Source organism: Melanerpes formicivorus, unplaced genomic scaffold, assembly GCF_026170545.1.
Source record: "Melanerpes formicivorus ecotype bairdi unplaced genomic scaffold, bMelFor1.0.p_v2 SCAF_9, whole genome shotgun sequence".
NCBI lineage: Eukaryota > Metazoa > Chordata > Aves > Piciformes > Picidae > Melanerpes > Melanerpes formicivorus.
In genome coordinates this window covers 2,320,450-2,335,624 of record NW_027142361.1, presented here as the reverse complement: position 1 = coordinate 2,335,624, position 15,175 = coordinate 2,320,450, and the positions used below count along the sequence as shown (strand labels likewise).

Sequence of the window (15,175 nt, the reverse complement as noted above, 5' to 3'; positions counted from 1 at the left end):
CATTGCGTCTTTCAGGTATTCTGTGCTCTGAATAGAAGTTTTGTTATTAATGAAAGTAAATTTTCCCACTTTTTCAGTGTGGTTCTTGCTGAACTTTGAACTAGTCAATCCTACTCAGTTCTTTCTCCAGCAGATACTCAAGCTTTTAGTAAAAGTAATTAAATAAAAAGCTTTTATTTGGAAGTTTAATCATGTGGGAAAAGTTAATTCCTGAAAAAATAACAAAATAAAAAAATGGAATTTATCTATTCTGAAGACTACCACAATAGCAAATTCTTGCTTACTTTAAAATAAAATTCTGTGAATTAATCATGAAAATTTGCATTTCCTTCAATGGTTTGCTCAGTTCTAGATACCATGCATTATATTTGCATATCAGATTTATATTTAGCTATATTAAATTATATTTATGTGATTATAATTTGAAAAATGTAACTTAAGAGGCAGCTTATAAATTTTCAAATAACCATCACAAGTAATGCTAGCCTAGAGACATGCCAGTTGAACATATGAAGACTTACTGAGATAAGGCCCTGCTGTTAGACAAGATACCACTTGGGAGTCTGGAACGCTTTAGGTACAAGCAAGGCTAATGGCTTGCAAATCACCGTACTGTATTTAAAAACCCCTTTGTGTTAGGTACTCATAAGCTGAAATATAACTTCAAGTAGGAATAGCTATTTTGAGGAAGAAACAACCACATAGTCTCTGCTTCCTCTGTTTTCTAATTACTCCTCTTGCAGCTTTCTGTCCTGTTTGCTTAATCCTGCCCTCTTTCCCTGTCTCAGTAGGTCATCCTCCAAAAAATGTGAACACAGCACTTACAAAGGCATGTGCTCAAGATCATGCTCACCTTTCCTGCATAACACTTCCTTTTCCTCCACAGTTCATCTGGCATCCTTCACCTACTTCAAATCCTCTAATTAGGTGCCAGGGATGCATACTTTGAATCATCACCAAAAACACAGAGAACATTTGTGGATATCTAGTAACAATGCATTACACTTTGGATTACAAGCAGTAAATATATATGCACTGAATTGCAAGCCCCATTTGGTATGAAACGCTGGGCTTCATCCTCATACATGAACATGAGCCTGCAGCGGTCCCAGGCAGCCAAGAGGGCCAATGGCATCCTGGCCTGCATCAGGAACAGTGTGGCCAGCAGGAGCAGGGAGCAGGGAGGTCATTCTGCCCCTGTACACTGCACTGGTTAGGCCGCACCTCGAGTACTGTGTCCAGTTCTGTGCCCCTCAGTTTAGGAAGGATGTTGACTTGCTGGAACAAGTCCAGAGAAAGGCAACAAAGTTGGTGAGGGGTTTGGAACACAATCCCTATGAGGAAAGACTGAGGGAGCTGGGATTGCTTAGCCTGGAGGAGACTCAGGGGTGACCTTATTACTCTCTACAACTACCTGAAGGGAGGTTGTAGACAGGCGGATGATGGTCTCTTCTCCCAGGCAGCCAGTACCAGAACAAGAGGACACAGTCTCAGGCTGCGCCAGGGGAGGTTCAGGTTGGATGTTAGGAAGTTCTGTGGTGGTTTAGGCTGGGTGCTGGCCTGGATGCCACTGCATAGACCACACCTGGGAGGTCCCAGGGGGTGGGCCCAGCCCAGGGGGTGGTCACAGGAGACCAGGTATTCCATTTCCCATAATGCCCTGCTCCCCTATAAAATGTCCATGCAGGGTCTTCACTTCCTCTTTCGTCCCCAGCTGCAGCCTAGGTAAAATGGCGTGAGCTGCCTCCCTTGGGCCTGCTCAGGCCCAAGACTGGGTTGGGGGGGGAGGAAAAAGCCCTGGGGGGGGGTTGGGTGTACCCCCAGGTGGGGATGGGATGTTCTTGGGCATGTTGTGGGATCTCTGTCTTTGTCACGGTTCTTCTGGTTCTCTGTAAAGCTTTCATTGTTGTTTGTTTTTAAATTGTTTTTCTATTTAAACTTTCCATCACTTTTGCAATCCGTGTGTCTGAGTTGTTGTTTCTGCCCTGCAGTGGGGAGGGGGTTTGCCCCAACCCATTACAAGTTCTATACAGAAAGAGTGATTGCCCATTGGAATGGGCTGCCCAAGGAGGTGGCGGAGTCACTGTCATTGGAGGTGTTCAGGAGGAGACTTGATGGGGTACTTGGTGCCATGGGTTAGCTGTTTGGGTGGGTTGGATTGGTTGATTGGTTGGACGCAATGATCTTGAAGGTCTCTTCCAACCTGGTTTGGTTTATTCTAAATAAAGGTTTATTCTAAATACCTGGTTTCATTGTCAGGATACAGGACTCCTCTGCTAACAGTGCTTTGTCACTGATCACTTCATCTTTGTAGATAATGAAATAACTTATTTATGAATCTTGAGAGGAAAATCCTGGATAAATCAGAAACCACACATCTCGAAGCAACCAAGCTAGACTGATAGGGAACACAAATGTGTTTAAGATCACCCATAGTGAGTTAAATGGAAAGTCTGTTTTGGTCCTGTAAAATGGTTTTGTCAGTGACTGCTAATGGATATATGGAAGAATAATCATGGACATGATGTTTAAGGATGTTTTTGAAGCCAGACACAGGAAAACCTCCCTGCTTTAAGAGCAGATTGTAGGACACTCAAGGACTCAAGTGGCCAGATTAAGGCTGGCCATCAGGGCTATCCAGTTAAATGAAACCCAAATGATGACCAGGAAACAAGCTCTAACCTCTTTTTGTGTATGACTGTACCACTATCCTCCCAGAAAGAGCTACATAAGCATGATTTAAATTTTTGAAGTATAATTGAATATTACATATATATTTTAATTAGCAAATCCCTGATTTACTTTTCTCCTGTATGGAACTCGGAAAACAACCACAGAATATATATTCAGTTACAGCTTTCAATAAAGAGGGAAACATGCCCTGATAATACAGTCAGACTAAAGATGAGGAAAATTGTGTGCACAGATATTTAGTATAGATTTATGAATATAATTCTCATTTTTTTCTATACAGAAGACAACTGGATTGTAAATCTAAACTAATGAATACAGTTTTACTGATCACTGCATCTCATTTTTTATTGATTCAAAGGTAGAGAAAAAGAGCCAGAGGAGGCATTGTATTAGAAAAGCTTTACTGAAACTCCCTATCACAAGGATCACCTGCCATATTCCTGCAAGACTGAACCAAATCACTTCAGAGAATAATAAGAGTGATGTTGCTGGTGCTACCTCTTGAGAAAAAGAAAGCGATCCATACATGTCCATCCTCTTGCTATCACTAACAGAAGAAGCCAAGAGCATGAAAAGTTAAACATGATTTTATTTTTTTGTGAACCTTGAGGTGATGGGAAAGAGGGAAAGGCAGAAACTTCTCCCAAGTACTGACCATGAAAGCATGGTCACCTGCAGTTTCTCTTCATCCTCAAAAAAGGCCCAGGAGAATTCCTGTGGGTAGCAAGCTTCTGTTCTCAGAGCAACAGTCATAGGGAGCAGCACTTGAATGAGAAGACCATAAATTTGAAGAGTTTTATTACAAGCTACCTAAGCTGGAAACCCAGTACATTACAGGATTACTGCTTGACTCTTCAGCTTATATTTTTCATTTTCTGATAAAATTCAAATTATTCTCTTAAAACCTTGAGAGTACAGATGTCTCTTATTTCTCCCACCATTATGAAAAAGAAACATAAAGCAATGTCACTGAAGTGGCCAAGTCCATACCCCTCAAATCCACACTAATTCATACAAAATCCACTCTAATGTATATACATTAATTCTTCAAACAGCCTACAGTTGTGTAGCCTGTAGGTCTACACAACTGTATCAAAAAGACAACCTCAAACCCACCCAAGAGATGTTAAGCTTTCAAACAGTTGTACATACACAGTGCACAAATTTGAAAATGCATACTATAGCATTTTTTGAGGTATCACTTGAAATGAATGCTCCTAATTTCCTTTCTTTTGGAAGGATAAAATTCATGCCATAAAAAGAAATACACCTTTTTTTGTTTGTTTTCTTTCAAACTCTACAGCATAGCTAACCCAAGCAACCAGCAAGTGGTGGTATCTCAAGTTCCAGATTATGGAAATATTGCCAAATACTGACTTCACAAAGGCAATCACAACCACTGTTTACAGAACACAGATTTTTGATCGTTTTTTTCCTAATGTTCCCACAGCTCTGTGCATCAGGCCACCAGAGGGCAATCCCATATATTCACACACAAGAAACAATGCAAATGGTATGGGTATACTTTAAGGATCTAAGTGCGTGCTCCAGGGCAAAAATTGGTATAAAATACCAATTAGTTATTCCAAAATCTTAATGAAAAGCCTTCTTTATCCTCACAAATACACCACATTTTCATCTGATTTTATGAATGTGTTCTTAAAATGCTCTTCTGCTAAGAAAAGCTTTCATAGTATTTTTGCCTAGTATGAGCATGGCCTAGCTAGCTGCAGAAACAAAACTTGCAAACAGAACTATAAGGAAGTTTCCGTTAATGCAGTGCTCAGAACTTCACAAAGAAACTCTGGCAACATCTTTGGAACTTCTTCAGTGCTATTTACATTACAACAAATCTACAAGTATTTCTAAAGCATTTACTTCAGGTCAGTGCAGCTCATGGTTTGTATCCTAAACCCTGTTAAACATTAGGGTGGTAAAGCACATCTTGTGAAAAATTTAAATCTTTCTTAGAGGATAAAATTATATATTTCATGTATAAAAGTAATACTTGCTAAGACATGATAATATGGGTTTTCAGACAAACACTAATAAAGTAGAATCTTGGGATTTTAAAAGTATTTTAATACATAATACCTTTGAAGAAAAATATAATAAAATGAAATAAGCAATTTATTAATTTACATAAGCACTATGAGTATTTGCATGCTACTTTAAAAGAAAGCAAAAGAAGCCTAGTATTCCTAAATATATAACTGAAAATAATTTTATAAATAATATATGAAAAAGGATGTCTTATTTTGACACATGAAGGAGATAAAAGTCTTTCTAAACATTTGTACAGAAGGTTCTGCTAAAAGCTTACACATCACCGTTAATGTGAAAAAGCACTATTTGATAGTCACTTTTTGAATAGACGAAGGAGAAATGAGTAGTGAATGTTCATGCACAGGAATACAGGAAGCCTTACCCTGAGCCTCTGAACTTGACAGCCTTGTTTCTCTGTCATTTTCATAAAGTGACTGAAGTTTGACTCATCAAGCAGGAGATATACTGCAATCCCTCTAGAAGATGCTTCCATGATTTCTCTGAAAATATCCACATCTGTAAACATATCCATAACAATGGCAATGACCTGAAAAAAAGTAGAAAAGATACAAATTATTGTATTGTATAAAGATCTATATAAAGCTCTTCAGAGAAGCTTGCACTTGACAGCTAACACTTTAACACTTTTTGACAGATCAAAAAGTTCAAGTATTTTTCATGTGGTACCACTTAACCTGGAATGCTTTTTAAGACCACTGGATCTTCTTGAGAAGTTAGGTGACTGTCAGTGCAACATGTCACAAGTATCAAAGTTTGGCAAAAAGTTGTTTTGAAGGTGTGGATAGTGATTAGTTATATGAAGAATAAGACATCTAGTGAAGGAGAAAGGAAGGGGAAATAGCAATATGAATAGACCAAAAATATTAAACCATTAATATAACTATGGTGTGCATGGGAAAAAAAAATACAATCAGACAACATTTTTTGCACAAGGGGCTTCTTCATCTTCTATCATCTTCTCTAAAGCTAATGGCTCAAGGGGTTGAAGAAGTTAATAAATGGATATTGAAGGGATGGAGAAATTGAAGATTTCAGGACCATACTGATTCAGCACTCTTGCTGGGATGAAACTTCCTGAACTCAAGAAGATTACAGTGCTGAATACCTGCTACTGCTGTCCTTCAACCTATGAGGATAAAGTATTTCTGACTGGGAAAAGCAATGTCCCACTATTAGTGTTTTGGAGATGATACACTATTGACATAAAATTAGCAATTTGGGAAGAACTAATATAGAAGCATTATACTCTTGAGTATGTTCAGGGGTAGGCCACCAAGATGTTCAGGGCTGGAGCACTTGCCTTGTGAAGAGCACCTGAAGGAGCTGGGTTTGCTTAGTCTGGTACAAAAGTGGCTTTACGGAGTCTTACCAAAGTCCCCAGTGCCTACAACAGAAGATCTTAAAGAGATAAAGCTGGGTTCTTCATACTTTTAAAGCAGCAAGAGTCCTGATTAGGAAAGCCAAAACAGAGTTCGAATTGAATCTAGCCAGGGAGATTAAAGGGAACACTAAGAACTTCTACAGGTATATTAATGGGAAGAAGACTAGGGAATGTGTGGGCCCCCTCAGAAAGGAAAATGGTGACATGGTCACAAGTGATGAGGAAAAGGCTGAGGTACTTAACTTCTTTACCTCAGTCTTCACTGCAAGGGCCTCTAGCCACACTCCTGATGTTATGGAAGACAATGCCAGTGATGGGGAGGAAGAACTGCCCGCGGTAAGTGAAGATCAGGTTCGTGATCACCTGAAGAACCTGAAAGTGTTCAAGTCCATGGGACCCGACGGGATACACCCACGGGTACTGAGAGAACTGGCAGATGAGGTTGCTAAACCCCTCTCTATTATATTTCAAAAGTCATGGCAATCTGGGGAAGTCCCCACAGACTGGAAAAGGGGAAACATCACCCCCATTTTCAAAAAGGGCAAGAAGGAGGAACCAGGGAACTCCAGGCCAGTCAGTCACACCTCTGTGTGTGGAAAGATCATGGAGCAGATCCTCCTGAAGTCACTACTGGCTCAGAAGAATAGTGAAGAGGTGATTGGGAACAGTCAGCATGGCTTTGCCAAGGGCAAATCCTGCCTGACCAACCTGGTTGCCTTCTATGAGCAGGTGACAAAATTAATAGACGAGGGGCGAGCAACTGATGTCGTTTACCTGGACCTGAGCAAAGCCTTCCACACTGTCCCACACCACATCCTGGTCTCCAAACTGGTGACACATGGGTTTGATGGGTGGACCACTAGGTGGATAAGGAACTGGCTTGATGGCTGCACCCAAAGAGTGGCTGTCAATGGGTCCATGTCCCAGTGGAGGCCAGTGACAAGCGGAGTCCCTCAGGGATCAGTCCTGGGACCTGTCTTATTCAACATCTTTGTGGGTGACATGGACAGTGGCATTGAGTGCACCCTCAGCAAGTTTGCTGATGACACCAAGCTGTGTGGTGCAGCAGACACGCTGGAGGGAAGGGAGGCCATCCAGAGGGACCTTGACAGGCTGGAGAGGTGGGCACAAGCCAACCTCATGAAGTTCAATAAGAGCAAGTGCAGGGTCCTGCATCTGGGTCGAGGCAATCCCAGGCACAAATACAGGCTGGGCAGTGACTGGCTGGAAAGCAGCCCTGAGGAGAGAGACTTGGGGGTGCTGGTGGACAAAAAGCTCAACATGAGCTCTCAGTGTGCACTTGCAGCCTGCAAAGCCAATCAGATCCTGGGCTGCATCAGGAGAAGTGTGGCTAGCAGGTCGAGGGAGGTGATCGTCCCCCTCTACTCAGCCCTGGTGAGACCCCACCTGGAGTACTGTGTCCAGTTCTGGAGCCCCTATTACAAGAGGGATGTGGAGGTGCTGGAACGTGTCCAGAGAAGGGCCACAAGGATGATCAGAGGGCTGGAGCACCTCTCCTATGAGGACAGACTGAAGGAGTTGGGGCTGTTCAGTCTGCAGAAGAGAAGGCTCCGAGGTGACCTAATTGTGGCCTTCCAGTATCTGAAGGGGGCCTACAGGAAGGCTGGGGAAGGACTTCTCAGGATCTCAGGTAGTGATAGGACTAGGGGGAATGGAATGAAGCTGGAGGTGGGGAGATTCAGGCTGGATGTGAGGAGGAGGTTCTTCACCATGAGAGTGGTGAAACCCTGGAATGGGTTGTCCAGGGAGGTGGTCGAGGCCCCGTCCCTGGGGGTGTTTAAGAGCAGGCTGGATGAGGCTCTGTCCAGCCTGATCTAGTGTGGGGTGTCCCTGCCCATGGCAGGGGGGTTGGAACTAGATGATCCTTGTGGTCCCTTCCAACCCTGAATGATACTATGATACTGGTGGCAGGACAAGAGAAAACAGTGAAATGAAATAAGCAGTTCTGACTGGATATAGGGAAAAACCCTTATTTCCACAAGGAGAGCCCAGCAGTGCAGCAGGTTGCCCAGAGAGGTTGTCCAGTCGCCATCCTTAGACGTTTTCAAGACCAAACTGGATAAAGCCCTGAGCAACCTGGTTAAATCCTATTGCTAGCCCTGCTTTAAGCAGGAGCTGGACTGGAGACCTCCGGAGGCTCCTTTCTCTGCAATTCAATGATTCACATGTCCACTCCCATCCTTGTCAAAATCCAAGCAAATTTTGCCATGTTTGGTAGTAATTATAAACTTTGCTGTGAAGATGTGGTGGGGTTGGAAGGGTAAGGCCAAGAAGCCTCTTCCCTCCCCCCTGTAAAGTAAGGGGAAAGAAAAATTGAAGGGAAAGGAAAAAAAAACTCACAAGCTGAATTAGCAAAGCAGTGGAGCTGTATATTTACAAAGCAATGTAGGATATGCAGGGGAATATATACAAATTTACAATATTTACAATATATACAAAGATATACAATAAAGTAACACAGAAATGAGAGTTCCCCCCTCTGCCGAGGGGGTTCCCCACCTCCTCTCTCCCCTCTCTCCCCCCTTTCCCCAGAGTAGGTTAGAAGAGAGAGAGAGAGAAATAGAAAGAAGTTAAAAGCAGTTTTGTGTTAATTGGAAAGCAGTTAATACAGGCCTTATCAGGTTTGTCAGTTTGAAGGCCGAAGCCTTGGCAGAAAGCCCAGCACAGAGAGAGCTGCTGCACTGTGGAGAGGCGGAAGCAAGACTAAAGATAAAAGTGCCGGAGTGCCCAGGATACTCCTCCTGCACTCCCAGTTCAGAAGGTGCTTCCTCCCACTTCACCAATGAAATTAGTTTAGATTCTTCTTTCGTTTACCAACATCCATCCACCATATTCCCTTTCTTAAAGGCACAGCCTCAAACGGTCACAGAAGATTAAAGGAAACAGAGCTGAGTTCTGAGAGGTAAATGAGATATTGTGACCGTCTGAGGCTGTGCCTTTAAGAAAGGGACAGTGCTGGGACACTCTGGCTGAATGTTTTGGTGAAGACAAATGAAAACATCGATATTCTAAACTAATTTCTTTGGTAGATTGGTAGAATGCAGTTTTAAGTTTTGTGCAGCTGGTATTTTCTCTCAGTTCGTCCTTTTCCTTCCTTCTTCCAGCTTGCCTGCTTCTGGGCTCCTTGCCAGCGCGACCTTGAACAGATAAGCAACTAATCCTACTAATAGGCCTACTAGAATTCTGCTTTATTAATAACTGCCTTTTTTCTCTCTTTCTAACCCTCTTTGGGAAAAAAGGGAGGTAAGGGGGGTACAGGGGGGGAACCCTCCTCCGGAGTAGGGAATTTCTTTCCTGTGTTCTTGTTTTTTTTTTACTTTGTTGTATATTTCTATATATATATTGTAAATACTGTATATTGTGTACATATCTTGCATTTTCCACATTGCTTGTAAAATATAGCATTCCTTTTGCTTCTCCGGCTGAGTTAGCTGTGGTTATTTTTCCTCTTTGTGGGGGAGAGGAAGCTAGGCCTTCTCTCTCAACTCACCAGAGATGTTTTTGCTTTACTTTTCCACTTTTGCTAAGAAAAATCAATGGATTTTAAACTTCACAGCTTAATTTCAGGACATCAGAATCAACTCTTAATGGGTGTGTACTGAAAATAAGACCCAGATGTGATGAATGGCCTTTACTGCTAGTGCTTTGTAAGTCTATTTTGTGAACGACTGACAGTTTTATTGCCCCAGTAACTTATCTTCTTTCACAAGCACTAATTATAACTCTAAGGAATACCTTGCAGGGTGTGTAATTTAACACCTCCTTTGCTATAAACACTAAAAACAGGAATCCTCTAATGCAACTACTTCCTTCAGTCAGGATTTACTAAGAGCCACACACCATTATGTCAATAACCTATGAGTGAATAATGCTGAAGACCTACTCTACACTGCAAGAGTGTAGAGACTTCTTGTAATCTACTCAAGGCTCTTTTAGAGCATGCCATGACAAAAATCCATTGTGCTCTGCAGCACATTTGAAAAGCACCACTCTTTCTCACCCTGTGGTGAAGGCACATTATGCCCAGATACTGAATCTTGTCCCAGCATGTGGGCAAGTTCCTCCTCCTTCAGGAGGAAGACAAAAGCCAAGGCATTAGCTAGGCCAGCATGCAGCCAGCGCATGCAGTGCTCGTGCAAACACCAAGTATGGGCATAATTCTAGCTTCACGCTTTCTATAGGCTGAAGCCAGTTGTTTATGAGAGTGCCCATTGGTCAAGCCCAGCCTCGAGGAATCTATAAGTATCACCCCAGTTGGTAAACAAGTTGCCCCCTCTTTCACTTCGTCTCTGTGCTTGCTCAAGAGAGCAACTCTCGAGCTGCAGCCTTTGCCATTGAGATTATTGTTGTTAGCTTCTGTTATACATGCACGCATACTGAAAGCCTCTGCATCGTGAGAAGCAATCGTGAGGATCATCTCCAGAGGGAGGACCTTCGCTGCACCCAAGGAGTCAGCGTTGCTACAGCCAGTCGTACTGACCGGGAGAGCCCACCGTGCCACCAGAGGACTGGACCAATCCCCGAGGGTAAGATCTGCCCAGTTGCCGGGGAGAAGGGACTTGATCGATACCGTGTCCACATATGCCTAGCCCCGTCATAGCAGGAGAGGAGCCACCGTGTGCCGCTCTGAGCCCTGTGAACCTCAGGGAAGACTAAAGCATTGTTCGTGCCTATACTGCACCAAACCCGGGACCACTCCGAGAGTCCCACTGTGCCTTTAAGCTCAGTAAATGAGAATCTGCTGCCTAACGCAGCCGCATTCTCTCCCCGAGGCTGTTTGCATCAGCCCTGAGAATCGCCGTGGTTGGGCCAACCCTGTAGCTTTGCCTGCTACCGCATCGTCCGAGCCCACCTATCGGCAACCGTCGCCCTGCCCTGTCATGCGAGCCGACCCCACAGGCCAACCCCAACCAGGATCAATCCCTGTTGTCTGGAGGGAATCAAATATCTTCCACGTGCTATCCATCCATTAGCACTCAGTTTAAAGTATCCGCGTCTAGCAGAGTAAGCCCTGACATACAGAAAGATTATAATATTGCTGTGTATAGCCAGAAGCTGCCCGCGTCCCGACGAGTCATCTAGTGGCCAAGCGGCGGAACTGCACCCTTTGTTATATAAATAAAAATGGTCTATAGATAGTTCAATTAAGTCCTAATCATAACATTAAGCCACTTGTGGAATGTATTTCACGAATGTGCACTAGAACATGTATATAAGTTGGTGATTCATTGGCTATTAATAATTTTAATATTAATAAAAATAATATTTTAATAATTCATATTTCGTATTAATAAATGTAATAACCTCTTCACCACACACCCCAAGACTGAAGAACCACATTTCAGGTTGAAATGTCAACTCTGTTTTTATTGACCTTTTCCCTGGTACTTCAATGAAATTCCTTTTCACATCTCTGTTTTGGAGAGAATCCCCTTGTGGCACAGGTTTGGCACTATTTGAATCTGGCCTTCCCTCATAGAGCTGGCATGTCATGACCCTTGCAATAGTGCAGAAAGAAGATAGTACTGCATACCTTGCTGTTAGCAACAGGAGTCAGGCAGCAATTAGACCAGGTGAGTTTCAGGCACCATAAAAGACAGACAAATTTTCTGATCAATGCTAATGGTCTTCATGCTGGTAAGCTATGCAGTACATCCCACAAATTACTGAGGGGTTTTTAAATTATACTATGCTGTTATTTATGGTTAAGGGTCTAGATACACTTTATGCTTGCTGCAATTTGTATTAGCTACATCTTAATAAAACATACTCTATCCATGCTTTATGGCACTGTTGCAAACACCAGGGTGCTTCTAAGATGATAGCTCATTACTTTCATATTAATTTTAAAAATTAAATACAGCCCTGGAATGATGTGTACAACACACCCTTCCATTGCAAAACATACTTTGAAATCAGTGTGAGCTGCATCTGAATATCTCAGGTCACCTTCAGGCTGGCTGAATTGCTGAGTTCTTACATAGCAACTGTAGCACCTCAGAAGTCTTGAGGTGTCAAAGAATAGTATCATGGTGGGAGCCCTCCTCTATAAACAGAGTCTAGATACAATAATACAAACAGTAACCACATATCTGAGTATGACCCATGACTGTAGTAATGTAGTGGAATAAACACTCCAATGATTCGCACTTATGCAACCTCCATGAAGTTGATGTCGTTACTTGTAGTAGATTATCACCAAAATTGACTCCCTGAGATCATAATTCACAGAATGGTAGGGGTTGAAAGAAACCTCTGGAGACCATCCAACTGCCCTGCTACAGCAGAACCATCTAGAGAGTATTTAATTTATTTAACTTAGCTCTGCATTCAGAGAGCAATAGATCATAACAACACAGTGTACTTGAAAATGTTCTTCCATTACTGCATTCTTTACAAGGAGTGAATACAATGCAGAGGGACCTCGACCGACTGGTCAGATGGGCAGAGTCCAATGGGATGGCATTCAACAAGTCCAAGTGCCGGGTGCTGCACTTTGGCCATGGCAATCCCATGCAGAGCTACAGGCTAGGGTCAGAGTGGCTGGAGAGCTCCCAAACAGAGAGGGACCTGGGGGTACTGATCGACAGCTGCCTAAAAATGAGCCATCAGTGTGCCCAGGTGGCCAAAAAGGCCAATGGCATCCTGACCTGCATTAGGAATAGTGTGGCCAGCAGGAGCAGGGAAGTCATTGTGCCCCTGTACTCTGCATTGGTTAGGCCGCACCTTGAGTACTGTGTCCAGTTCTGGGCCCCTCAGTTTAAGAAGGACATTGAGACACTTGAACGTGTCCAGAGAAGGGCAACAAGGCTGGTGAGAGGCCTTGAGCACAAGCCCTATGAGGAGAGGCTGAGGGAGCTGGGATTGTTTAGCCTGGAGAAGAGGAGGCTCAGGGGTGACCTCATTGCCCTCTACAACTACCTGAGGGGTGGTTGTGGCCAGGAAGGGGTTGGTCTCTTCTCCCAGGCAACCAGAACCAGAACAAGGGGACACAGTCTCAAGCTGCGCCAGGGGAAGTTTAGGCTCGAGGTGAGGAGGAAGTTCTTCACTGAGAGAGTCATTCGTCATTGGAATGGGCTGCCCGGGGAGGTGGTAGAGTCACCATCCCTGGAGGTGTTCAAGAGGAGATTGGACGTGGCACTTGGTGCCATGGTCTAGTCATGAGGTCTGTGGTGACAGGTTGGACTCGATGATCCTCGAGGTCTCTTCCAACCTTGGCAATACTGTGATACTGTGAGTTTAATTAACTACAGGGAAGTCCGGCACTTTATAAATCAGGCATCATCCTCATCATCCTCTTTCCCTCTTTCTCCTCCAAAAGAAGTTTCCACCATTGATTGTAAGGACACAGCTCAGAACTGGATATATCTTCTATTCTGATTACCAAGCCTCAGCTTATCATGCCACATACCACCTACACAAGCATTTTAAGGTGAATAAAGATTAACTTTGACATGTATATTAGCAGTCTTCAATACCCTCAACTGCTTCTTTCCACAATAGTGCGTTAGACTTGCTCAATATGAGAATTCATACAAAAAAAGGTCACTGTCCAAAAAATCAAAGGTAAACTACAATTCTCTACTCAAAAAATATATGGAAAAGAAATGCAAAATACTCTGAGAAAATTATATGTGCAGGCAACCACATAAAGCACTATATAAATAGTTCAGCTGTGTTGAAATCCCGGGGAGGTGGTGGAGTCACCATCATTGGAGGTGTTCAGGAGGAGACTTGATGGGGTGCTTGATGCCATGGTTTAGTTGTTTAGGTGGGTTGGATTGGTTGATGGGTTGGACATGATGATCTTCAAGGTCTCTCCCAACCTGGTTTATTATTCTATTATTATTCTATTATTCTATTATTATTCTATTATTCTATTAAATGTGAAGCCCACATGGCAAAGCCTCATTTGTTCTGTCCAAGATATGTAAGAAAGATGTGTGGTAGAGGAACTTTCCAGCTCTTAGTAATGCTCTGTTCATCAATTCCAGTGCATCTTACTATGTCTCAAAAAAAAGCAGACCAGAATATCTGGAGTAGCACTTCTACCAGTGAAACTAAAACCAACATGGAAGAAGAATTCTCTAAACTTTTGATAAGACTAAACTGTAGATAAGATCTAAGCCGTAGATAAGACTGTTTTCTCTGAAAAGCAAATGTACAGTAGATTTCTGTATTACCTTTCAGAAAGCTACTGCAGGCTGAGCTAGCAAGTCATACATGTGCTATCTTAAAATGACACCTGCATTACCTCTTAATATTCATGCAACTGGGAATTCTGCAAAATGTATGGGAGTGAGTTACATAATGTGATCTGTATCTGTGGGTTTGGTAGTTGCTATTCTGGCTGAAGATTACAGCAGCAGAGGCGATAATTTCTCTGAAGCTTTACTTCCATGCATGAAGAATTGAATTTCAGCAAGTCACAGAGACACCAGGAGGGAAGGGGATATTTTGGGGATTCCCTGTGGGGACTTTGTATGAAGCATTTATAAGCCTAAACCTTGGAAGAAGAGATCAGCAAAGAAACAAATGCTGAGCAGCAACTGGCGCACCATAGACAAGAAAAGATTTACCAAAACCTGTAAAGAACTGTCATGCATGATTAAAGCAACAAGCACTCACAATGTTCCTTTTTAACACTTACATTTCTGTCTGCAACGCTCCCATCAATAACTAAACCACTGCTGGTATTTAACGAGCAAGCTTACTTAAAAGGAAACTCTACAGGAAGTGGAGGGAAGGACAGGTAGAACAGGGGGAATATAAGGAAGCTGCCCGAGCAGCAAGAGTCCTGGTTAGGAAAGCAAAAGCAGAGTTTGAATTGAATCTAGCCAGGGAGATTAAAGGGAATACTAAGAACTTCTACAGGTATATTAATGGGAAGAAGAAGACTAGGGAAGGTGTGGGCCCCCTCAGAAAGGAAAATGGTGACATGGTCACATGTGATGAGGAAAAGGCTGAGGTACTTAATAACTTCTTTACCTCAGTCTTCACTGCAAGGGCCTC

At 42.9% G+C, this 15,175-nt stretch overlaps 1 protein-coding gene across 1 annotated transcript in view; it reads right to left on the bottom strand.

Moving 5' to 3' along the window:
• FAM83B (family with sequence similarity 83 member B) overlaps nt 1–15,175 on the bottom strand; it is a 67,574-nt gene that overhangs the window by 12,586 nt on the left and 39,813 nt on the right. Inside the window, exon 3 of the mRNA XM_068142960.1 lies at nt 5,123–5,287. Within this exon, the coding sequence (XP_067999061.1) occupies nt 5,123–5,287 (165 nt within the window). The remainder of the gene's footprint in view (nt 1–5,122; nt 5,288–15,175) is intronic.